The sequence below is a fragment of the Aotus nancymaae genome, unplaced genomic scaffold, assembly GCF_030222135.1.
Source record: "Aotus nancymaae isolate 86718 unplaced genomic scaffold, 86718_ANA_hifiasm-v0.15.2.pri h1tg000138l, whole genome shotgun sequence".
Lineage (NCBI taxonomy): Eukaryota > Metazoa > Chordata > Mammalia > Primates > Aotidae > Aotus > Aotus nancymaae.
The window spans coordinates 1,734,176-1,759,015 of NW_026988553.1; the positions used below are offsets into that span (position 1 = coordinate 1,734,176).

General features: G+C 45.2%; 1 protein-coding gene across 9 annotated transcripts in view; it reads left to right on the forward strand.

Moving 5' to 3' along the window:
- The window catches only part of ZNF185 (zinc finger protein 185 with LIM domain), a 75,724-nt gene that overhangs the window by 31,818 nt on the left and 19,066 nt on the right, over positions 1-24,840 (forward strand). For 5 of the 9 annotated variants that reach the window (XM_064371536.1, XM_064371535.1, XM_064371538.1 and 2 more), the window contains 3 exons: positions 1,556-1,645; positions 9,711-9,908; positions 13,257-13,343. In XM_064371536.1, coding sequence (XP_064227606.1) covers positions 1,556-1,645; positions 9,711-9,908; positions 13,257-13,343 — 375 coding nt within the window. Of the gene's footprint in view, positions 1-1,555; positions 1,646-5,326; positions 5,419-9,710; positions 9,909-13,256; positions 13,344-24,840 lie in introns of those variants that run through there. The other 4 variants (XM_064371539.1, XM_064371542.1, XM_064371540.1 and 1 more) reach the window with 3 other exon arrangements.

Here is a 24,840-nt window from a genome sequence, read left to right on the forward strand (position 1 = left end):
CAGCAGCCATCAGGTAAGGGCAGGACAACTGCCCTAGTGCCCTATCCCATTGCCAGACACAGCCTTCAGGGCTCAGCCTCAGCTGCAGCACCCCAAGGTCCCCCTCAAACTTCTCAGCTCCATGCCACTTTCACATCAGGTGATCACAGCAAGACAGGGAATCCCAAGGGGAGCCCTGACCAGGGGCAGTGGAAGAACAGGGACTGGTGATATGTCTGCTCACCCAGAGAGTCCAGCACCAACCTACATGGACCCAAGCGGAGGTGGCAGAGAGGAGGGCATCAGAAGACAGAGCCTGGGAAGAGATCCTGCTAGGAGGTCTCAGGAACCTCTGCTGTTGGGACTACAGCTAGGTTCAGCAAGCAGGATTCAGGGAGAAGATTCCCCGGGGCAGCCAGCATTAGAGGGCTCAGTCCCCAGGAGCATGTGATAGGTGGCTGGGATGGGCAAATGGCTCCTGGGGCACAAAGATATAATGGAAGAAGCTATGGATTCCCATGCTGTAGGCATCTGCCCTGTTTCACCCACCAATCCACCAGTGGGCATGGCCACTTTGCTGTGGGTATGTGGAGCATCTGGCAAACCCTAGTGAGGAACAACCTTTCTTGACTCGCAAACCCTAAGGAGGTGTAGGTCAGGTAAGGATATGTCATGCTCAGGGTCAGGTTCCAGCCCCCGCTGAGGGCTAAAGGGAGTGGATGGACATGGGGCAGGGAGCTGGAAAAACACTCGAGAGATAGCAGGTAAATGAGACGTGGCTTTTTTCAGCAGAAGCTCTCTTACACAGCTTTCTCAAACTAGCTTTCTCATTAGCAGCTTTCTCTCACACTGTCTGCCCGGTCTCAGCTGCTTAGTCCAGCGACCCCCATGCACAGCTGCGTGGCCAGCTCCCTCTTGCCTTCAGGGTCAGCAGCTTACATTTTCCTCTCCCTGGGCACAAGCAGGCCAAGCTGTGTCCTGGCTACCCTCTGTCCATCTGCAAAGATGGACAGCTCTTATTGTCTCTCTTTCTCTGGATGCCCGCACACCCGCCATGTCAAGCCATGTTGAGCTGAGCCGAGCCCCAAGAGCCCAAGAGCCACGTCCCCCATGTACAGCGTCAACAGGGCAGTTATACCTTTTACAGACAATTGTGGCTTAGAGCCAAGTATGAACTTAAACAGGTTTTATAACAAGTGGAGGTATGCACTTGCACGCCGGACTCACTGAGTCATGCAGGCCTGGATATCCCCTCCGCCTATTCCTTGACCAAAGAACATCCATGTACCTTACAGGATACTAGAACCAAAAACCAGGAGGAGAATTTACCAGGGAACCAAAGTTGGTCAGGGGCAGTGCTTGCTCTTGAACTCAGGTGCTAAGGCCATGTTCCAAGCTGACACAAGGTTGTCACACACAGTGGCATCAGTGCCACACTAATGCCAGGACTGACACCAGCCTTTACTGGAAGACACAGTTCCTCCCTTTCTGGTGAGAAGGCAGCCTAGAGGGGGAAGACCTGGGCCGCAACCTCCTTTGGTTTGAGATCTCAGCAAGCCTGTGTTTACTTCCTCAGCTCCAGTGCCACTTCAGTCTCTGCTGTCCCTGCTGATAGGAAGAGCGACAGCACAGCAGCCCTGGAGAATGCAAAGGCAGACCTAAAGGGGTAAGACATGAGCAGACAGTGCTGAGCTTCTTGGGTGCAGAGAGGCAGCTTAGGCGGTGTGTCCATTGGCCTTTGGTTGGGAAGGTGAGGCCAGGAAAGTTTGTGAGCTGGCCTGAGGCACATAGCAAAGGCAGAAGCCCCAGCTGGAACCCTCTTGCTTCTGGGGCCAGGGAGCTTTCCACGAAACATTATTGCCTGACCAGGATGTACCCCATAGTCAGAAAGGGTCTTTCAGTCAGCAACCACTCTTACAGCACCTGCCTTTTGCTGGACGCTGAAGCACACAAACAAATCAGAAACACCGCTGCCTTCCAGGAGCTCTCAGGCAGGGGAGTGGGCAAAGGCTGGTCCAGATTAGAGCAATATATCAGCGCTTGAGCAGGGGAAGGGAGCTTCATGGGAAGGTGGGTTTTGAATGGAATGTTGAGGTGAGGAGGAGTCCTTCAAGCAGAGGGAACAGGATACACAAAGGGCTCAAGAGATCCTGGTGTTTCCTGGGCACCGTATTTAGCTGGGTGTAGCCAGCGATGAGTGTCCTTGTCGGGGAGTGCTGGCAGAGGAGGCTCAGTGAACTAGGTAGGGCTTGATTGGCCTCTTGTGCTGTGATATTGGAGCCTACTGTGTGTACAGCCCTCTACTCACAGTATCTCATATGGTCCTCTTCACAGTCTCTCAAAGGTTTATGCCTAATTACAACAAAACCCAAAAGTCTGGAGCCTAGGTCTCTGTGTCTCCTGGGAAGGATAGTGCTCTGAGGAAAATAGCCACAACTGAGATACAGTGATGGTGGTGAGGAGGGTGGAAAAGGCAATTCAGGCGAGCTCCTCTAAAGAGGAGAAGGAGCCAACTCTCGAAACAGCATGATGGAGAGAGCTGTAGATAAGGAACCACAAACCAAATAACCCTGAGGTGGGAACATGCTTAGTATGGTCCAAAGGACAGAGTGGCTGGAGCCTGGCCAGTGAGGAGGGGCATAGATGGAGCAGAGCCTTGGTAAGCCATGATTAAGAGATAGGATCTTATTTCAAGTTTTAAGCCAAAGGGGAGCCTGATGTGATTTAGATGTTTAAAAGGTAAATGCATGTTTGCATTTTCACACCACATTGCTGATGCTATTTTATTTAAACCAGGATGCTGGCAGCTGGGGTGGGCAATGGATATCTAAGGTATGGGGTCTTATTCTGTTTCTTTTCTCTTTCAAATTGCACCGACAATTAATAATCAGAGTGAAAACAATAGCTGACACCAATACTGTGCTGTGCTAGGTGCCTTACAGCCTCCTTAGCAACCCTGTGAGATGGGTAAGGTGGGAAACTGAAGCACGGAGAGATTAAGTGACTTAGCTAAGGCCTTACAAGTGGCAGAGCTGAGTTCCAAGGGAAGAGGCTCTAAGAAAATCCTCAGGAGAAACTACGAAAAACTACTTTATGAAATCTTGCCTTTGGAGCCTAGTCTCAAGACCCAGAATCAGTAACTTACAGCTGGTTAACATGGTTAACATGCTGTGTGATCGTACTTAATTCTCCCCAAACCTGGAAAAGGATAAGGCTTCTTAGTATGCAACTTGACAGAGGAGAAGATTGAGGAACTCACTCCTGTGATGAACACACCTATGAACAGAGCCCAGATCCAGCCAACTCTAGAGCCAGGCTCAAACTACTTTCCTTTGACTTTTAAATGCCTACAAAATCAGACTTTCTCTCTCTCTCTCTCTCTCCCCCCCCGATGTTTAAATGTCTACAAAATCAGACTCTCTCTCTCTCTCTCTCTTTCTGTCTGAGATGGAGTTTCACTGTTGCCCCAGCTGGGGTGCACTGGTGTGATCTTGGCTGACTGCACCCTCTGCCTTCTGGGTTCAAGCAATTCTCCCGCCTCAGCCTCCTGAGTAGCTGGGATTACAGGCGTGCGCCACCATGCCCAACTAATTTTTGTATTTTTAGTAGAGACAGGGTTTCACTATGTTGGCCAGGTTGGTCTCGAACCCCCGACCTCAAGCAATCTGCCCACCTTACCCTCCCAAAGTGCTTAGATTACAGGCGTGAGCCAGTGTGCAAGGCCAATACAGACTTTCTTGATTACGGTGTTTCACAACTCTGGCTGTACTTGCTAATTAACTAGGAAGGACTGAAACACACTGCTGATGAAAAAGGCCATACTCTGTAAAATATATGAAGAAATTCTGAGCCAAATGTGAGGACCATGACCTGTGAAACAGCCTCAGGAGGTCCTGAGAGCATGTTCAGTTACAGCTTGGTTTTATATGTTTTAGGGAGACATAAGACATCAATCAATATATGTGAGGTATACAGTTAGTTAGGTCCAGAAAGGCAGGACACCTCGAAGCTGGGGTATGGTGGGGGTGGGGGTGGGGGTGGGGTTCCAGGTCATAGGTGGATTCAGAGATTTGCTGATTGACAATTGGTTGAAAGAGTTGTTATTATCTAAGGACCTGGAATGAATAGAAAGGAATGCCTGGGTTAAGATAAGGGGTTGTGGAGACCAAGGTTCTTTTATATAGATGAAGTCTCATAGGTGGCCGCCCTTAGAAGCAATAGATGGCAAATGTTTCTTACTCAGACCTTTAACAGGTGCTAGACTCTCAGCTAAACTCTAGAGATCAGAAAAAGTCCTGGAAAGGGAAGGAGATTCTCTACAGAATGTACATTTCCCCCAGGAGAGACAGCTTTGCAGGGTAATTTCAAAATATGTCTCTCTCTCTATATATATAGGTGTAAAATGCTTCAATTTCTTTCATTACCTGCTCTCTGTCATGCTATACTAGACTCAGGTTGGAATTTCACATCTTATTGCTTCAAGGAATCTGTTTTGTCAATCTGAATATCTCTCTCAATGTTAATGCTGGTCAGTTGTGCCTGAATTCCAAAGGGAGGAGAATATATTGAGGCATGTCCGACCTTCCCCTTTCTCATCATGACCTGAACTAGTTTTTCACGTTGTGTCCCCTTGGCTGAGATAAGTGTCAGTTTGGGAGCTTAGAATTCTATTTTTGGTTTACAACACAACAAAAACTTTCCTAAGCCCCAGGTAGAGATTTGGATTTTATTTTTCTGGGGAGGGTCCCCATCATCTGCATCTTTTTCAAAGCTCCCCAGTTTATTCTCCTTCCAGGCTAGGTTGAGAACCGTTGTTCTCAGTGAGTGGTTCTGAACCAGGAGGAATCTCCCAAACCTTCCAGCCTGCTAAGGTACAATGTCTGGGAGCCATTTTTGGTTGTCAAAACCGGGAGTAGGAGATACTACTGGCTTCTTATGTGTAGATATGTTGGATGCTGCTAAATATACAGTGAACAGGATAGCACCCGTCCCATATCCCCCAACACACACCACAGAATTAATCTGGCTCAAACTGGTAATAGTGCTGAGGTTGACAACCCCTGCTCTAGAGGTTTCACGATCTCTTTGAGAAAACATAAGGGATGGAAGAGAAAAAGGGACGGAACACAGCGGCACCCCTTGCCTTCCCCAGGTTCTGGGTAGCGGGCGTAGGACGTGTGCGCCTGCACGAATGCGCACTCGCCACCAGCGTACGCGACGCGTGCGTGCCAGTGCACCTCGGCGAGCGCGCGCCCGTAGTGAGTGCGCCTGCGCACGCCGCCATTTCTTGCAGCCGCGAACTCAGTCGCAGTGCCCGCCGGGAAAATGCGACCGTCCACAAAGCGAAATGGCCGCCGGGGTCGAGCTCGGCATCGGTGGGGATTCTCATGAGGCCGTGCCCGCGCCGGCCGCCAGAGGGCGCCCAAGGATCACCAATGGGTACGAGGCGCTGGCTGCCCGGTCTTACGCGCAAGGTCTGCAACCGCGGCCAGAGTGGCCTTGGGGTGACCGCGCGTGGACCGTTGCCGGCGGGAGGAAGCGCGGTTCCGCGAGGGGCTGAATGGGGCTCCTGCGGCCTGAGGTTGTTTCTTAGGGAGCCCTGGCGGCCATGGCCTCTGGGACACCGGACACGGGTCGTCAGGGCTGTCCAGGGGAAGCGGGTGTGGACGTGCGGACAGGGAGGGCAGCTGGACCCTCCAACCACGCTGGGCCCTAGGGCTGACTGGGCTGGGCTGTGGGGCTCAGTGAGGAGGGGTTTCCTTCCCTGGAAGTTTGATGATGGAGCGCCATGGGGGTGGCATTATCCTGACATCCTGCAGGGCAGTGGAGACTTACTTTCCCTAGGTTACTGCTGGGGTTTCACCTGCAGACCCAGGCTTGCACGACGGATGAATAACATACACCGACACAGATATCTTACCTGTCAGTCCTACTAAGGGGCTCTGCTCCTCAGTCTGCAGCGTCGCCTTGATTGGCAAAGTTCACATTTATTTAGTACAGATTAAATGACAGAGGTTGTGAGTAAACACTACTAGAGGGTAATTAACATTGCTGACCCCCCGAGTAGAGAGCAATCATGCACCTGCGGATGGTTAAAGGTTAGTCTTGGGACCACATGAGTAAAGAAGCTATTTAGATAGACTCCTTTACATTCCTTTGTTATTTGCTTTTCTGCTGTCAACTTAAGTTAAAGAGAATAGGCTGCCTTCAGCCAGATCTTTTACTGAAACTATGCAAACCCCCCGCCCCCCACCGGGCCTTCCAAGAAGGTTTGTGACTATTTTCTATAACTTTACAATTTCTCCCACCATCCTAACTGAACCCCCACAGGTTACAACACAATTTCAACTGTCCCAAACTGTAGGGACTCTGCTCTATTCTACGTTGGGCTACTCCATCACACTATAGGGAGAGAGAGTATGGTATGTAGTTGAGAGCCTGGACTCTGGTTCTTTGGGTTCCAATCCAAGCCCTGTCACTTACAAGCTCTACGGCCTTGGGCATGTTACTCATCTCCTCTGTGCCTCAGGTTCCTCACATGTAGAATAGTGGTAATCATACTTCCTACCATATAGGGTTGTTGAAACGGCTAAATGAGTTTGTATATGTAAAGCATGTAGGACATTTAAACCTGTGAGCTAAGTGAAGCAGCACCAGAGGAATACCTCCTCTCTCAGAGGTGTTCAGGGACACCTGGAAAGCTGACAAAGTCAGCTTTATTGGCTTGATTTCATTTGACAAGACACAATATCTCATCTCCTTCCTATTAAACTTTTGTCATCAAATTTTACATCTAGAACATGCTGTTTTCCTCATTATGTTGCCAGCATGGGCTTCTCAAGTTTATGTTTTTTCTGCATGAGGATCAGGTGAAGTTTAGGCACCACATTTCCTCACCACTGGCAACGTTGTTGGCCAGTGGAGGAGTCTAGTGGAGGTAGTACAAGAGTGGAAGTATCAGCTGAGTGCAGTGGCTCAGGCCTGCCTGTAATCCTATACTTTGAGAGGCCGAGGCGGGAAGACCACTTGAGTTCCGGGGATTGAGAACAGCGTGAGCAACATAGTGAGACCTCATCTCTACAAATATTTATATATATATATATTAAATATATATAATATATAAGGTATATATGAAAATATGTATCATATATATTTTGTGTGTGTGTGTGTGTGTGTGTGTTTGAAACAGTATTTCACTTCTGTCGCCCCAGGCTGGAGTGCAATGGGGTGATCTTGGCTTACTGCAGCCTCTGCCTCCCAGGCTCAAGTGATTCTCCTGCCTTAAACTCCTAAGTAGCTGGGACTACAGGCACACCCCACTGGACCTGGCTAATTTTTGTATTTTTTGTAGAGATGAGTTTTTGCCGTGTTGCCCAGGTTGGTCTCAAACTCCTGACCTCAACTGATCCACCCCCTCTGCCTCCCAAAGTACTGAAATTACAGGCATGAACCACTATGCCAGGACTACAAGTTTTGTTGTTTTTTTTTTTGTCAAGAATGGAAGTGTGTAGAGTTAGGAACTGACAGTGGCTGTACTAGGCTACTGGATCTTTGGTCCAGTTACATTCAGAAGGAAAGGCCTCAGAGAAATTAATCCCAAATCCAAGCCCCATTGGTCACCATCCCCTGTGTTACCTTGCCTATCTTTAACCACTTGACTTCCAGGCAGTTCATGAGGGGCTCAGACAGGATAGCTGGGAAGTCATTCCCCTGGATGTTACATTGTCCACCAGAGCTTCCTGTGAATGTTTGCCTAAGATTTCCCTTTTATGACCCACATAGGTCATATCTCCTAAAGTCATAGTGGCCCTGCCACAGGTCTAGGAACGAAGAAGCCTTGTTCATCCATTTGTCCTTGTGTCACAGTGGAGCCTCAAATTTCCCTTTGTGGATAATCCCAGCTCTATTGACAAACTTGGCTAGGGCAACCTCTACTAGAGTATTTCTACAGCGGACATGGGACAGGGTGACACTCGGATAAAATCCACAGTAAAGCTAGCTCAGGGCTATCACTGTAGGGAGACAAGCTCTTCAGGCCTTGTATGTTTGTCTTTGGCTCAAGCAAGCATGTCACTGATAGAGGTAAAGTGGGTGTGTCAGGGCAGCCTGCTGGCAACCCTGGGACTGGTGTTACCTGTGCAAACCACCGTCGGCATCTACATGGGCTGCAGCACACCCTAAGGGTGGACACTGCACAAAGAAGCACAGGCCCCATGGGAGGGCTCCCCAGTTACTGTGTGGCGGCACACTCACTTGCCTGCAGTTCTGCCTGGTGCAGCTGGAGGTGGCAGTTAGCTTGTTGTCCCTGCTGGAGAATTTTAGTTCCCCACCTCCACCTGAGGCTGAAGAATCACATTGCTTTCAGGGCGTACTTTCCAAAAAGTGTGGCCACCGTTTGCCTTGTTATTCCACCTCGAAGTCTGCGAGTCTGCCTAGACAAAGTTAACTCCTATATATAAAGAGTCCCAGGGTAGTTGGTAGTGTGTTCTTGTCCCGGGAAGCCCCCACTAGCTATTGAAGGCAAGCTGATGATACTGGGAAAGTTACATTCAGAGTGATCTAGGATTGAGGTGATGGTGAACTACATTTTCATTCTGAAATGCTGGGCTCACACTCTTAGTAACCCAACTTGGTGTTTGCCCCTGGCCTAGTAGATTCTGGAAGCAGTACCTTGCACCTCGGGTCGGAGCTGGTGGTGGGAGGGGTATGCAAGTGGAAAATCAACTAGCAGCCTGTTTCCCATGGCACCCAGCCTTGAGGGTGCAGTGCAAGCATGGGGTGAGACCAGGGAAGACCCCTGCAGAGCTTGATGCCTGAGACATCTGGGGAAGCCCTGCCCTTTTTGTTGGATTCAGGGGTGGCAAAAGCCAAAAATTGGAGGGCCGGATGCAGTGGTACATGCCTGCAATCCCTGCACTTTGGGAGGCCAGGGTGGGAGGATTACTTGAGACCAGCCTGGGCAACTTGGTGAAACCCCATCTCTACAAAAATAAAAATAACAAATAAATAAATAATTAGCTGGACATGGTAGTGTGGACCTGTAGTCTCAGCTACTCGGGAGGCTGATACAGGAGGATGACTTGAGCCTGGGAGGCAGAGGTTACAGTGAGCCGAGATGGTGCCACTGCAGTCCAGCCTGGGCCACAGAGTGAGACCCTGCCTCCAAACAACAACAATCACAAAGGCATCAGAGGTGGCCACGTGCAGTGGCTCTCGCCTGTAATCCCAGCACTTTGGGAGGCTGAGGCGGGCAGATCACAAGATCAAGATATCAAGACCATCCTGGCCAACATGGTGAAACCCTGTCTCTACTAAAAATACAAACATTAGCTGGGCGTGGTGGGCACCTGTAATCTCAGCTACTCAGGAGACTGAGGCAGGAGAATCGCTTGAACCTGGGAGGCGGAGGTTGCAGTGAGCCGAGATCATGCCACTGCACTCCAGCCTGGGTGACAAGAGCAAGACTCTGTCAAAAAAAAAGCATCGGAGGCTTCAGCTTCATCTATTACATATGGAGGTCTTTTCAGTGAAAAGGGAGCAGTGGTGCTGGGCTCCTACCAAGGAGGAGACTGCTCCCTGGAATGGGGGCTGTGCCTGGCTCCTTTCTGCCCCACTTTCAGGGAGATAAGTCCCTCCAAGTCCACAGGAGGTTACAGCCAGCCTGCATGCTGTGGCTGAGCCAGGGTTAGTCTCAGAGCACTTGCCTCATAAGGGTGCTTATTCTTCCTCAGTGCCTTGGCTGATTATGAGGAGAAGAATGTGGCCACCAAGGCCAGAGAGGCCTGGCAGGAGAGCCCTGGAGCCCCAGGAGGTGACCAAGGAGACCCAGCTGTACCCACTCAGCAACCTACAGATCCCAGCACCCCAGAGCGGCAGAGCAGCCCCAGTGGATGTGAGCAACTCATTGGACAAGAGCGCTGCGCCAGCAGGTAAGGGCTGAGCTGCACTGGGCTCCGCCTCTAGGGCTGGTGTTTCTATTGAGGTCTGCGACCCGTGGAGGAACCACTTCCCCACACCTCGTACCAGTACCCGACACATTGTGCACCCAGGTGCCTGGGTTCCTGTTCTGTGAGTGGGTCATGGTGGTGATTCCCATGGGAATCACCCAGTGGGAGTAGAGCACTGTCCTTGGGCTTCCTGTGGCTCAAGGAGCTGGGAGGGGACTGTGATAGGTGGATGTGTCTGTCCCCAGGTGTGAGAAGTCCAGGCTAATTCCTAATGCATGGGACAGGAAGGAAGGCTGTCTCCCAGAGTCCAGATGCCCTACAGGGGGCATCCTGGGAAGGGTGAGGGCTATTTGCGTGGGTAAAATGACATTGTCAGAGAAGGACAGAGTGTGAAAGAGCAAAAAAGAGAGGGTAAAAGTGCAAAAGAATTACAGAGTGAAGCAGAGAGAGAGAGGCCAGAAGGAGAGAAAGGGAGCACATGTGAGGAGGCGTGAGAGAGTGAGATACTGACACAGGATGCGGTGGCCATGTGTAGGTGTGTGCAGTTGTGTGCAGGTGCATGAGCAGGAGGACAAGCGTGCCTGTGCCTGGAGCTGACCATGTGGCATTGGTGTGAGAGTTTCAACTCAGGCTCTCTTGAAGGCATCTCGCCTACCAGTGCCAAGACTACACGTCCATACAACTCTGGAAATGTCACCAGGCCAGTGATTCTGGGGGTGGAAAGCGAACAGTTTCTTACACAAGATAGAAATGTAGAAGGAGAGAGCCAAGACTCACATTGCCCCAAGAGAGAGGAGTTGGTGGAGTCCAGCAGCACATCTGCTGTGGGGAGCAGGTGGGGCCTGGGGCTCCTTTTGCTGGGATGAAATAAACACAGTCATCCACCTTCTTTGTTCTGGGGCTTCTTGTACCACAGAGGTTCCATAATTATTAATAGTTAGACAGGAGGTTATTTTTAGGGCCTGACTCAACTGTTAGATAACAAGTTTTGCCTTCTAAGAATATCTAACCCATCTTTGATTCCTTGGCCCCAGGGCCTGGAGGGGCCCAGTCCAGAAACACGGAGTGAACAACTTTGATTTTTCAGGGGGAGTGTCAGGAAAGGCTTTCTTTACAGGGAGACTCATGTTGGAGTTGGAAGGCTGAGGGTGACTTTGCAAGATGGATGTGCTTGGGAAGGCATTCCAAGTAGAGGCTCACAAAAGTGCACAGGGAACATTCAGTCAGGGTAGCCATAGCAAAGGATGGTTAATCCAGCCTGGCTTGGCAGGAAGCACTGAGTGGGGGCTGCTCAGGCCCCTGCTCCTAGGACAAGGAGCATGACCCACATCCTGAGGGGCCTGGGAGCTGCGGATGGTTTTCATGTAGGAGAGTGCCACAGCCAGACTTGAGTCCAAAGAAGATCCCTCCGTTGTCCTGTGGAGGATTAGGCCAGGGGAGTGTACGACAAGACAAGGCAGGAGACCATACAGGAGACTGTTTGTTTACGCCAGGGGTGAGGTGATAAGGGTACAGGTAGTTTTAACTTCTTAAAGGTAAAAGTGGGCTTGGTGTGGTGGCTCATGCCTATAATCCCAGCACTTTGGGAGGCCAAGGTGGCAGTATCACTTGAGCGCCCAGGAGTTTGAGACCAGCCCGGGCAACATAGCAAGACCTGTTTATACAAAAAATTTGGCACGTGCCTGTAGTATCAGCTACTTGGGAGACTGAGGTGGGAGGATTGCTTGAGCCCAGGATGTCGAGGCTACATGGAGCCATGTTCCTGCCACTGCACTCCAGCATGGGTAACAAAATGAGATCCTGTCTCCAAAACAAAAATTAAAGAAATAAAGATAACAGTGAGGGAAAAGTGGTAGCCAAGGCTGCTCCCCAGATTTCAGGGCTAGGCAATTGGATAGATGGTGATAGGAACTAGCTGAGGGTGAAGAGGTTGTGCGCAGGGATGCTGAGAGATGCAGAGATGATAAGGTCATTGGGCCATGCTGAATGAGAAGTGCCTGCAGGGGCTCCAGCCAATGATGTCCAGTAGGCTACGGAGTAGACAAATCTGGAGTTGAGCAAAGATCTGACCTGGGGCTAGAGAGCTGGGAGTTGCCAGCTCATAAGAAGTAACTGAAGGGAATGGATGAGGTTGCCTGGAGAATGCCTTTGGAAGCCGGTGTGTATAGACCATGTATTCTCTGCTTTTCTCTGCAAACTTCCAGGGCCACTTGTCCAGCCAGGCCCTTGGCTGGGTGGGTAAGTCCACGTGGTTCAGGGATGCCGAGGGAGGCTTCCTTTTGGGATGTACATCTAAAGCCATCTGCCTCATCCGCTGACATTTATCTCCATTTTCTCTCTTTTTTGTCTCAAAAAGAAAAAAAGAGGGGGTATTAATTATTGATCCCCTAAAACCCTAGCTGAATATATGAAATGAAAAGAAGTAAAAATATGAGAAAAGCAAAGGCAGATGGACCATAATTTTGGAAAATAATACTGAAAGGTCTTAAGGAGGAAGAGGAGCTGCAGAGAGGTATTGAGAAGGAAAAGTTTGGATAAATGGAAGAATCAGGAAAGACTACAGTCATGGAAACCAAGCCACACTGAGCTAACTTTCCAGTGCACTGCAGATCCTAAAATAAGCACATCAGATTTGGCGATGTGGAATGCATGACTGCCTTGATGGGAGTAGGTTGGGGCAGTGAGAAAGGCTGTAGTTGGATTATAATGGATTGAGGAGGGAGTGGAAGATAAGGAGGTGCAGTTGGTGGGGTACACAACTCTCTGAAATTGGCCATGATGTGATGGATGTGGGAGGGGTGCATAGATAATTACAGCTACAAGATAATGGAGAAGGTTTCCTATAGGTGAAAGCAACGTGTGCATGTTAGGTAAAGGCTGGGCAGAGGGTGCCTATGTGACCGGTCCCCAATAAAATCTTTGGATTCTGAGTCTAATGAATTGCCCTGGTCGACAGCATTTCACACATGTTGTCACAACTCACTGCTGAGGGGAACTGAGTGAATCCTGTGTGACCCACTGGGAGAGGACTCTGGAAGCTTGTTCCTGGCTTTCCCCAGAAATTTGCCTTAATAGTTTTTTCCCTTTGCTGGTTTGGCTTCGTATCCTTTCACTATAATAAACCATGGCCTTGAGTATGGCGATGTGCTGTGTCCTGTGAGTTCTCCTTGTGAATCACCAAACCCAGTGATGGGCTTCGGGAGCCCTGACACAGATGGGCAGGACTGGAACTTCATGCCATAACAAGGACTTTAGATTTTCTTTCAAGGGCAAAGAGGAGCCAGGAAGGTTTGAAGCAGGGAATGATCCAGTGAGAGTTTTGCTTTGCAGTGGGCTCTCCAGTGGCAGTGAGAAGAGTGGACTGAAGTGGGCAGACTGGAAGCAGGGACAAGAGGAAGCGACTACAGAATCCTCCACGTAAGAAATTATGGGGCTGCACTAGGGTCCTAGCTGTGGAGATGGAGATAGAGAAAACTAAAATAAGTAGAATGGATCCCAAATTGGATGACAGATAAGACTTGGGAGGGCAGTGAGGGAGAGGGAAGTGACAATTTAAAAAACCACATTTCTGGTCTAGTGACTGAGTGGAGTATGTGACCCCTCCTGGCTTAGGGGGTGGCCAAAGTATCTCTAACCTGCCACTATGCCGCCTGCAGCAGACTCAGCAAATGCCTGGTCCATGGAGATCCCAAGCTAACAAGGGCACCTGAGGCAAGCCTCTGGCCTTCAGGTGGAGGCCCTGCCTAGACTGGCCTGGCTGCATTGCCCTGGCACACTGTGCTGTGTTTCCGAGGTGGACAGCAGCACTCTGCAAGTACCCTTCTCCTCTTCCTCTTAGTGGTCTAAATCCTTAGCATGCTGGAGTGCGACTGTGGACAAATCCCCTGTCCAGGCCTGCTGAGTTCTCTCTTTGCAGTCTTCGGGTCTGGTTGCTGGCATTGCATCCCAGTAGGCTAGGTTCATCAGGAGGGGTCAACTATGTTATGCCACCTGATGGGCAGCATTTGGAGTCTATGGACCAGGGGCTTAAGGGCTGCTTACTGCTAATAATTCTAAGTAGCAATCGTTCCCTCAGCCCTAGTCTGAGCACACACCAGGAAGGAAGCCACTAGATGTGCTTTCCTAGTGGATAACTAGCCTGGGGTTCCGAGAAGGGCAGAGACAGGCAGAGTGAGAGCCTTCAGGGATGTAGGCAATGATAGTAGCAGAACTTCAAGGAAGAGTAGATGGAAAAATAGAAAAAAAATCCTTGTCATTATTTTTAAATGTCTGAATTGACCAGGTTCAAATCTTGGAGAGTCTAGACACTAGGGAGTTCTCGTGGGTAGGCTAGTTATTATTTCATATGGGGGGATGTAGGTATCACCCAGCACAAGAAGACCAGAGGGCAGTCAGTGCTAAGGATAAAACCTTAGGCCATAGGAGATTGAGTTTTTCACTTTACTACTCCATTGGTTCCATCATTTCAGATGACTGGGGATGATAAGGACAATGTAATTTGGGGGATAAAGGAAGAACTCATTATATTTCTTGAATGATTTTACTGGGGAAATGGATTCCTTAGTCATTTGAAAGAAGCAGTAGAATTCCCCATGTGGGGAAATACTTGTTCTAACAAAAGCTTAGTGACATTAGTGGCAGTGTTCCTTTTATATAAGGGAAAGCTTCAAACCAGTGAGAAAAACATAAATATCCTAGTAAGAACATATTTATAACCATGAGATTTGGGTGCAGAATAAAATGAAATTGGCAGTTAAAGAAAGGTCCTAAACATCTGTATATTAACAATATTCCATTGGTGAGCAATGTGAATTTCCAGTGGAAAACCACTAGCCTAGAATATGCTGGATGCAAATCAAAGAAGCAAAATTGCAATGAAGTTAACGTTTTAAAAAGTAATTGACATAATGACTGATAACCTTGTATTGTTCTTGTCTAATATAAGGTAAAGCAGAACTGGGGCTGTGATAAAGAGCAGTATCTCATGTGCACTGAGGACACGGAAAACCCACTAGGAATTCTATGGAATCTCTAGAATATTTGTATTAAGAACATTTTGCCCATTATAGACTACTTTAGGAAAGACTCTGGTTTTTTCTTTTTTTTTTTTTTTTTGATGGAGTTTCGCTCTTGTTGCCCAGGCTGGAGTGCAAAGGCGTGATCTCAGCTCACTGCAACCTCTGCCTCCCAGGTTCAAGTGATTCTCCTGCTTTAGCCTCCTGAGCAGCTGGGACTACAGGCATGTACCACCATGCCTGGCTAGTTTTGTACTTTTAGTAGAGACAGGGTTTCTCCATGTTGGTCAGGCTGGTCTCGAACTCCTGACCTCAGGTGATCTGCCCACCTCGGCCTCCCAAAGTGCTAGGATTACTGGCGTGAGCCACCACACCCAGTCCGAAGCTTCTGCATTTTTTTTCATTTGACAATGCTTCCAATGCGAGTTATACAATATTAAATAAGACTAATTCATTTTTGCACCTTTCTTGTTACAAGGTGAAGGAACTTCGAGATTTTCCAGAAAATCCCTGGAAAATCCCAAAGTCAGTTTTAGGTGTAAAATATACTTAAGATTTAACTGTGGGAAGGCAGATGTTAAGAGTTGTCAGGAGTTCTTGAACATTTGATTGACTAGGATTATGGGTTAGTGAAAAATAATACTTGGTTAGTGAATTAGAGTTATAAAAATTTTAAAGAATCTTTATTTCGTTTAAAATTGAAAAGACTTAACAAATAATTAAGGACATAATAAAGTCAACATACAGATAGGGCATTACAGTATTTTGATAAGACATAAAATCTTTGACATTTAGGCAGATTACTCAGAAGAAAAACAGACCATTTATAACTTTTTATTAGGGACAGACCAATGATCAAGATTTTTTTTTTTTTTTTTGATGGACAGAGTCTTGCTCTGTTGCCCAGGCTGGAGTGCAGTGGCATGATCTGGGCTCACTGCAACTTCCCCGTCCTGGGTTCCAGAAATTCTCCTGCCTCAGCCTCCTGAGTACCTGAGAGGCTACAGGGAGGTCCATGCCACCACTCCCAGCTAATTTTTGTATTTTTGATAGAGACAGGGTTTCAGCATTTTGTCCAGGCTGACCTCTCGAACTCCTGACCTCAGGTCATCTGCTCACCTCAGCTTCCCAAAGTGCTGGGATTACAAGCATAAGCCACTGTGCCCAGCCTAAGAAAATTTTGTTATTTTAACAGAGAAATCAACATTTTAATTTTTATACAAGTATAATATTTGATACTAGTTCTTTTTCGAAAATTTTATAAATACACTGAATAAATATTAGGCAGTTTTAACCATGACAAATAAAATTCCTTTTCTGTGAACATTTTCTAATTTCAAAGACATATGTTTACATTTTGACTTACACCTTTTAAAATTATTTGTCATTTTAATTTAGGACAAAGCTATTCTCTTTTTCCTTTAAGGAAAGCATATTTACATACCTTGCATACAAAGTTGTTTTGCTTTGCCATTATTACTTTTAGTAGTCTCATTTATATATATGTAGATACTTATTTACTTATTATAGTTTTAACCATTACTAACTTGTTTTATAGAGAAAACAGGAGATAGGTAATTTTGAAATATCATATACCAGCATTTTGTAGCAGACTAGTAAAGCTTATGAATATACATCCTATAACTTTTTATAGTTATATACTTTTTATAGTACAATTTTGCAATGTGGACAAATGAACACATTTAACAGATCCAAATACAGTCACACTGTACCATAAAAAAAGAAGCAAAAAGTATACAAACTTAAAATTAGGTCTAGTGATTATGTATTTTATCTTCTTTATAAATGATCTAGGTATTTAATGAATTTAGTTAATTTAATTCAGCATAAGTATAAGGTTTCAAGTTACCAAAAAGATTTTAGAAACTGTCTTTAAGCTGACACATTATAAAACATAATTACTATTGAAATAAAGTTTGCCAGAATAATGACTCAGTTTGGTCAAAAGTAAATTTAAATTTTTATAATCTTGAACATGTAGTAGATATAACACTAACTTATTCAACATGTAAACCTGTTTAAGTTTAGGAGGACTATACCCAAGTAGAGTAAAAATAAATGCTTGTATTCTGTTGTATTATATGTAATGCTGACAACTCAAGACACATAGCTGTCTATTAAACTAACAATATTAAACTAGTCTTGTTTGCCAAATTTTACGTAAATTCAGTGAACCTGAATTTTAAAAGCATTTGGGTTAGTTTTTATTAGAATACTTTTTTGTTGTTTACATTGGAAGTATTGGAATTTGTTTCCTTAATTTACGAGTGTTTTATAATTATTTAATTTATATAGATACTTATTTATCTCTAAGTCAAATAGAATAGAGGAGATTTCATAAATTAATTTGGTAATACCATCTGGAGGTACTGAAATACTACACATATACAACATACAGGTACACTAAACATACAGACAGACACAAATAGAGATCTAATGGGGAGCCCTTAATGGGGGCAGGGGCCTGAAGCTCTACTGGCTATAGGCAGTTGAGCGGCCTGAGTGGGAAGGGGAAAGCCTGGTGAAGAGTAGATAGGGGTATGTAGGAGGTAGAGGCGTTGAAAGGGACAGATGAAAAGATTCAGGGAGCTGAAAGGAAGATCCAAGGTGGTGAAAAGGAGGGAGGAGGGATGCGGTGGGAAGATGGGAAGGGAGAATCTTAGATGAGCAGGTTTGCGGAGGCCCCAAGTTCCCCAGTAAGGTCATTACGTTCCAAATTACCCTTTGTGATTACCTTTTTTTACCAGTTTTGGAAATACTGGACAGAATGAGTGCCCTAGGGGCAGAGCATGTAGTCAGCAAGGGAGGAGGAGGAGGAGGAAGGGAACCCAGTAGATTGAGGGTTACCATGGGAAGAGGAAGATCAAATAGAGAAAGGAGCCAGGCTGGACAGTCTCATTAGAAAGTTCTGCACACAGCCCTCATCTGGGACTCAAAGTTTCTCTTCAGTCTTCATTGAGGAGCTGAAGCTTTCCCTGTGCAATCTCTACACCAGGCATCAAGAGAATCAATGAGGCCTCAAAAAGGAGCCAGAAATGTCCCACTCAAGAGTCAGGGAGTAAATCTCCATGCAAAAGGAACCTAGAAAACTTCTATCCAGGAAGATTCTGGGTCAAATGGAAAAGGACCAGAAAGCGTTCTGCTCAACAGTCAGGGGTTAAATTCCCACTCAAAAAGAGCTAGGAAGACTTCTGTCTGGGAAGATTCTTGCTCACATAGAAAAGAACTGGGAAGAGCTCATTTAACAGAATCAAAGTAACCAAATCACGGAACCATAAAAAGTGTCCAATAAAAACAAATACCAACTCTGGGCAGGGTATGATGGCTCACAACTGTAATCCCAGCACTTGAGAAACTGAGGCAGGAAGACTGCTTGAGCCCAAGAGTTTGAGACCAGCCTGGGTAACATAGCGAGACCCCTATATCTACAAAAATTTTAAAAATTACCCAGGCGTGGGGGTGTGTGCCCATAGTCCCAGCTACCTGGGAGGCTGAAGTGGAGGACTGCTTGAGCCCAGGAGTTTGAGGCTGCAGTGAACTATTATTGTGCCACTGCACTCCAGCCTGGGTGACAGAGTCAGACCCTGTCACAAGAACAACAAAAGAAAATATGGATTCAGATAAGGAGAGACTTTATTTATTTATTATTTTATTTTATTTTTGAGACAGAGTCTTGCTCTGTCACCCAGGCTGGAGTGCAGGTGCTATCCCGGCTCACTGCAACCTCCACCTCCCAGACTCAAGCAATTCTCCTGCTTCAGCCTCCTGAGTAGCTGGAATTACAGGCGTGCACCATCACGCCTGGCTAATTTTTGTATTTTTAGTAGAGATGGGGTTTGACTATCTTGGCCAGGCGGGTCTCGAACTCCTGACTTCAAATGATTCACCTGCCTCGGCCTCCCAAAGTGCTGGGAATATAGGTGTGAGCCACTGCACCCGGTCAAGACTTTATTTTAAAAGACCATTGCAATAGAAATGATGCTGCAACCTCAGGACTTGCAAACATCACAAAATAATACAGAAAAAAAGCCAAAAAAAAAAGGCTTTTCTTTTTCTTTGGTAGGGAGTAGTAAGTAGAGCTAGGAGCTGCTTTCAAAGGACAGTGGGCAAGCAAAGGGGAACCTATTTGGCATGATTTGACTAGAAATGTGTTTTCCTGTGGTCAGCTAATTCTCAGGGTAAGCTGCTAAGTGGGGCATATTCTGCATTTTAGCACTTAATTAACCAGGAGCAAGCAAAGTTCAGGACCTGTGGGGAGGAGAGAAGCCTGCCTAACATTCTGTGAAGGCAAAGGAGAGGGTAAAAAGCAGACAACTGTGAACACTTGGTCATCCTCCAGGCAATAACCCATTCTGGGTTTCTGGCTCAAGAGTCTTAAGAAACAGGCCGGGCGCGGTGGCTCACGCCTGTAATCCCAGCACTTTGGGAGGCCGAGGCGGGTGGATCACGAGGTCAAGAGATCGAGACCATCCTGGTCAACATGGTGAAACCCCGTCTCTACTAAAAAAAAATACAAAAAATTAGCTGGGCATGGTGGCGCGTGCCTGTAATCCCAGCTACTCAGGAGGCTGAGGCAGGAGAATTGCCTGAACCCAGGAGGCGGAGGTTGCAGTGAGCCGAGATAGCGCCATTGCACTCCAGCCTGGGTAACAAAAGCGAAACTCCGTCTCAAAAAAAAAAAAAAAAAAAAAAAAAAAAAAAAAGAAACAAGGGGAAACATAGCTGGTAGGAGCAGCAGGGTCACCTATGTGTAGTTCCACGAGGTAGCCTTATGGACTTCTGCCACCTTCCAAAACTCAGCATGTCCCAATCTTTACCAACACACCTTCTCACCAAAAACAGCCAAATAAAACAGATTAACTAATGTGGTAATTATGCATCTCACCACTGTGTTCCTCATCTCAGAAAAAAATGTTATCACCTCATTGGCTCAGACTCTCAACCAGGGAGGTGGAAGAAATGTTTGGGAGCATGTTAAGTGTGATACCTATGAGACATGTAAGAGGTGAGGTGCAGGAGGCAGATGCATGGTGATAAAAGAAAAACTTCAGCCAAATTAAATTTAAGGAGTTTCATTGGGCAATGAACTATTTGTGAACAGGGCAGCCCCAAGAACCACAGCAGCTTCATAGACTCCAGTGTAGCCACATGGTGGAAATACGTACTGAACAAAGGGGAATGACATACTCAAATTGGAAGTGAGGTACAGAACAGCTGGATTGGTTACAGCTTGGCATATGCCTTATTTGAACACAGTTTGAACACTCAGCAGTGTATGAATGGTTGAAGTATGGCCACTGGGATTGACCAAGACTCAGCTATTGTTACAGATACACACTCCTAAGTTAGGTTTTCAATTTTGTCTGCCACTAGGTTGCAGTTTATCTACAAAGACTCAAATATAGAAGTATGGAGTCGTTCTCAGGCTGTATTTAGTTTGCTTTAACAATTCCTCCCTTTTGGTCATTTTCTCAATTTTGAGAGATTGACCAAAACTTTAGTTATTGGTATCACTATTACCATTGTAAATGTACTTATATGGTCTTGAAACCCACTGGGTTGTTGAAGGAGAGAACAAGGACTGAGTAGAGGGTACCTCTTTATGCTAGAATGTTCTGTTTACAGGAGAAAATCAAAACCTGGTCTGTTTTAGGAACTGTTTTTCTTTTTTTTTTAAGTCTTAGTTTGATTATGTTGCATTTAGCATGAGTGGCTCCATTTTGTTTAGTTTGGTCTGTTAGGGCCTAATGCATGAGCTCAGTTCAAAACAATGGCATGCCATAATTTTGTTTAAAAAATTCCCCCTTTTTGGCCAGGTTCTCACTTAGGTGAGAGTGTGACCAAAACTTAGGGCCTTAGCACCACTTTTAGTTACCATCATTTTGGGTTTCCAGTCTTAGTGTATCATTCATAGGTTATGGTATCCTCATAATTGCACCAAGGAGACTATTATGACTATTGGTAGGATACTACCTAAAGTTTGTTGTATGCTCCTTACCCAGAGTCCCCATAAACCAAACCACCTAAGATTAAATAGACTAAAGAATGAACTAGATGAAAAGTCTGCTCACTTAACTAAGTGGTCTTTTCATTAATCCCCTACAACTGAATTTCTGTAATCTGCATTTGATGTATTTTTCCATAAGCCACAAGTCCCAGCAGCTGCGCAGGTACTTTTCTGTTTAGCTAATTCTATTATTTAGCGTAACTTTCACAAGAGAATTGAAGTCTGTTGCATAACCATAGTTTTTATAGTAGAATCTGGTATATAGCCCATCATGAGAGAGAAATTTCTAATTATTGCCTCTTTCATTCTAAACCATGGAAAAAGGACCTAACAAATGATGTCCTTCCAGAAGAGTGAAGGCCTCCTGGCAATGTTTTCTTTAACACATGATGTGAGTTAAGAGGAGTGAACCAATGTTCTGTTTCTAACTGATTATAAGGCAAGGTATGTACCATTAAAGTTTTTCACCTACATCGGGCCTTCATCTTTTAGCTATTAAGGTATAAGGTTAGCCACGTATAAAGCTGGCTGCAAACTCCTTCATAAATAAAAGTATACCCCATAAGTGCACATAACAAACCCCTTTTCCACTTCTATTGTTTATAGAGGCATAAGCAAGAAAAAATATTCCAAGATAAGAGTCTCATGATAGAAAAGCCTTGATCCATGATCTTGGGAAAAGCTGTTCACATTAAGGATGCCATTTTCTTCTGGAGAGAGACTCCCCTGGTTAGTTTTACCTTAAGGGTTCCAGTGGGTGTACAGTTCCAAGAATGTGGAGGGACCCTTCTCACTTGTGGAATTATGAACCCAAAGTTTAAGGTTCCAAACTTTTGCTGCAATGTGGATTGCAAGGAGAGTCTTTTTCTGATGTTTTTAGAAGATTCAATCTTTGGGTTCTAGATTGTGAAGGGGTTGTCCTCAGTGAACCATAAAAAGCTTTCTTTACCTGGTGAAAATACACTGTAGCATAATAATCTACCATTACAACATCAACCCTCTTGCATGGGAGAGCTTTTATACAACCAGAAAACATGCATCGAAAATGACAATTGAATGAAATCCCTTTATAAATGTTTAAATGGGCCATAAGGTAGCCAAATGTATGTGAAGTTTTGATTGTTTTCCCAGGAATATTGAACCAAACATTGGTTTTAAACTATTTCCACAATTTATAAGTCACCACACCAATATATTCACTTTGGATTATTTTATCTTTTCCATGATGAGTCATGTAATGCAGAACCTTTAATAACAAAAGCTTTAAGGACCCAGGAAGGACAAGGCAGCCGTCCTAGTTCTCCATGAGTTCATGCTTAACACTGAACTTATGTCCTTCTTGAATACCAGTTGTTTCTCCAATTTAGGTGCATAGTACTGATAATTGATGGATTGTCATAGGTAATTTGACTTAGACCATGGAGTTCATTCAAATTGTATATCTAAACAATTTTAGTATTGGCTGATTTAGCATGATAACCTGGTAAAGCATTTTCTTGGTATTTAATTAATTTTTGTTCTACTTGGGTTAGCAGTTGTATAAACCAATCAGTCTTTTGGTTAAAGTTTCAGGAATTCTTACCCAGTTCAATTCTTGGAATTGGGAAATTCATGAGGAATTCTTACCCATGATATGATTTTAAAGTTATCAGAAACCTGTATTCAAGACTGCTTTTCAGAGTCCTTTCCATCCTTTCACGAACCTTTTTTTTTTTTTGAGATGGAGTCCCACTCTGTCGCCCAGGCTGGAGTGCAGTGGCATGATCTCAGCTCGCTGCAACCTCCACCTCCTGGGTTCAAGCAATTCTCCTGCCTCAATCTCCCGAGTAGCTGGGACTACAGGTACATGCCACAATGCCCAGCTAATTTTTGTATTTTCAGTAGAGACAGGGTTCCACCATATTGGCCAGGATGGTCTCGATCTCTTGATCTTGTGATCCACCCACCTCAGCCTCCCAAAGTGCTGGGATTACAGGCCTTTGCCACTGTGCCTGGCCCTCATGAACCTTCTAAAACATACCATATTCTAGGATTTTGCATGCTTGTGAAGTTTTGAGAAACTGCATCAGCATTAAGCAGTTAACTGTGTAAATGACTTTAAATAGTTACATTAAATAAAAACACAGTTGACAAGGAAATTTGGTTATTTCTGTGGTCTACAATCACTTAACATAATAACCTTAATTATGATTGATAGCATATACTCAAACATATTAGAGTTTTAGAAACCCTATATAATTTTGGAATATATATTAATATCATTCACTAAAAATATAACCTGAAGATTAAGCATTATTTTTATAGGCTGGGCATGGTGGCTCATGCCTATAATCCCAGCACTTTGGGAAGAGGAGGAGGGCAGATCAACTGAGGTCAGGAGTTCAAGAGCAGCCTGGCCAACCCCGTCTCTACTAAAAATACAAAAATTAGCTGGACATGGTGGCAGGCACCTGTAGTCCCAGCTACTCGGGAGGCTGAGGCTGGAGAATTGCTTGAATCCAGGAAGTGGAGGTTGCAGTGAGTGGAGATCATGCCATTGCACTTCAGCCTGGACAACGAGTGTGAAATTGTCTCAAAAAAAAGAAAACGTTATTTTTATTTTGACAATGCTTCCCATGGTTTTTATGCAAAATAAGCCAAATGTCACTGTTGCACTAGTACATTATTGATGTCAAACCCAATTCTTAATAAAACCTTATAGACAAATATATTCAATCGTAATCAGTTTGACCATAAGGTAGGAATGTTATAAACCTTTTATAACCCTTTACAATTTTTGTTAAAGAGCTGATTAGTGCTCCAAGAAAATCTGTTGTGCTTTTATTTCAAGATTCAATTTATGGAAAAACCAAATAATACCCCTTTAAATTGAGCCAATGTTTTCATACATAGAATTTTTTACAAGTTAATTTTGTTTTGTTTTGTTTTGTTTTGTTTTGTTTGAGATGGAGTCTTGCTCTGTTGCTCAAGCTGGAGTGCAGTGGCACAATCTTGGCTCAGTGCAACTTCCATCTCCTGGGTTCAAGCTATTCTCCTGCCTCAGCCTCTGGAGTACCTGGGACTACAGGTGTGTGCCACCACGCCTGGCTAATTTTCTTTTTGTATTTTTAGTAGAGGGGGTTTCACCATGTTGGCCAGGTTGGTCTTCAACTCCTGACCTCAGGTGATCCACCTGCCTTGGCCTCCCAAAGTGCTGGGATTACAGGTGTGAGCCACTGCACCTGGCCTACAAGGTTAATTTTTATAAACTTTTCACAACTTGTTTAAACCTTTAGCTTTATTTAATTTAAAACAATCCTTTTACTCTTTAAGCAGAACAGCTCCACATTCCCATGCCTTCTTATAATCTTTTATCAAAAACACATTTCACTTTTCTTATGCACCTTGCATGTAAAACTATTTCCTCAGTAGTCTCAATTACATGTTACAGTGTTAACTTTTAGGGACTTTTACTTTTGGTAAAAACCTTGATAAGTTCGGGATTTTAATTATGTACTAAGTGGAGCCTAGGACCCAGACAGAAATGCAGATAAGGTCTGACTCTTTCCAGCTTCTCACTCCATGTCTCTCAGAACTTACCTAACTGTAAATCAGACAGGTTGTACAGTTAAGAGTTATAGTAACATTTTATGAAGCATTCAGGAGTCCTAAACACCTTTAAATTGTACAATATATTTTGCATAAATCCCCTTTCATAAATTCTTTCATGACTTATACAGACCACCTAAGACATTCTTGGACTTTCTGACTTGTACTAAACATCCCTCTTTTTAAACAATTAGTCATTTTACTTTAGGACAAGAATTTACCATACAAGATCCTTTCTTATGTAAAATTTCTTTTCTTTATAACCTTCTTTGCATAACTAAGG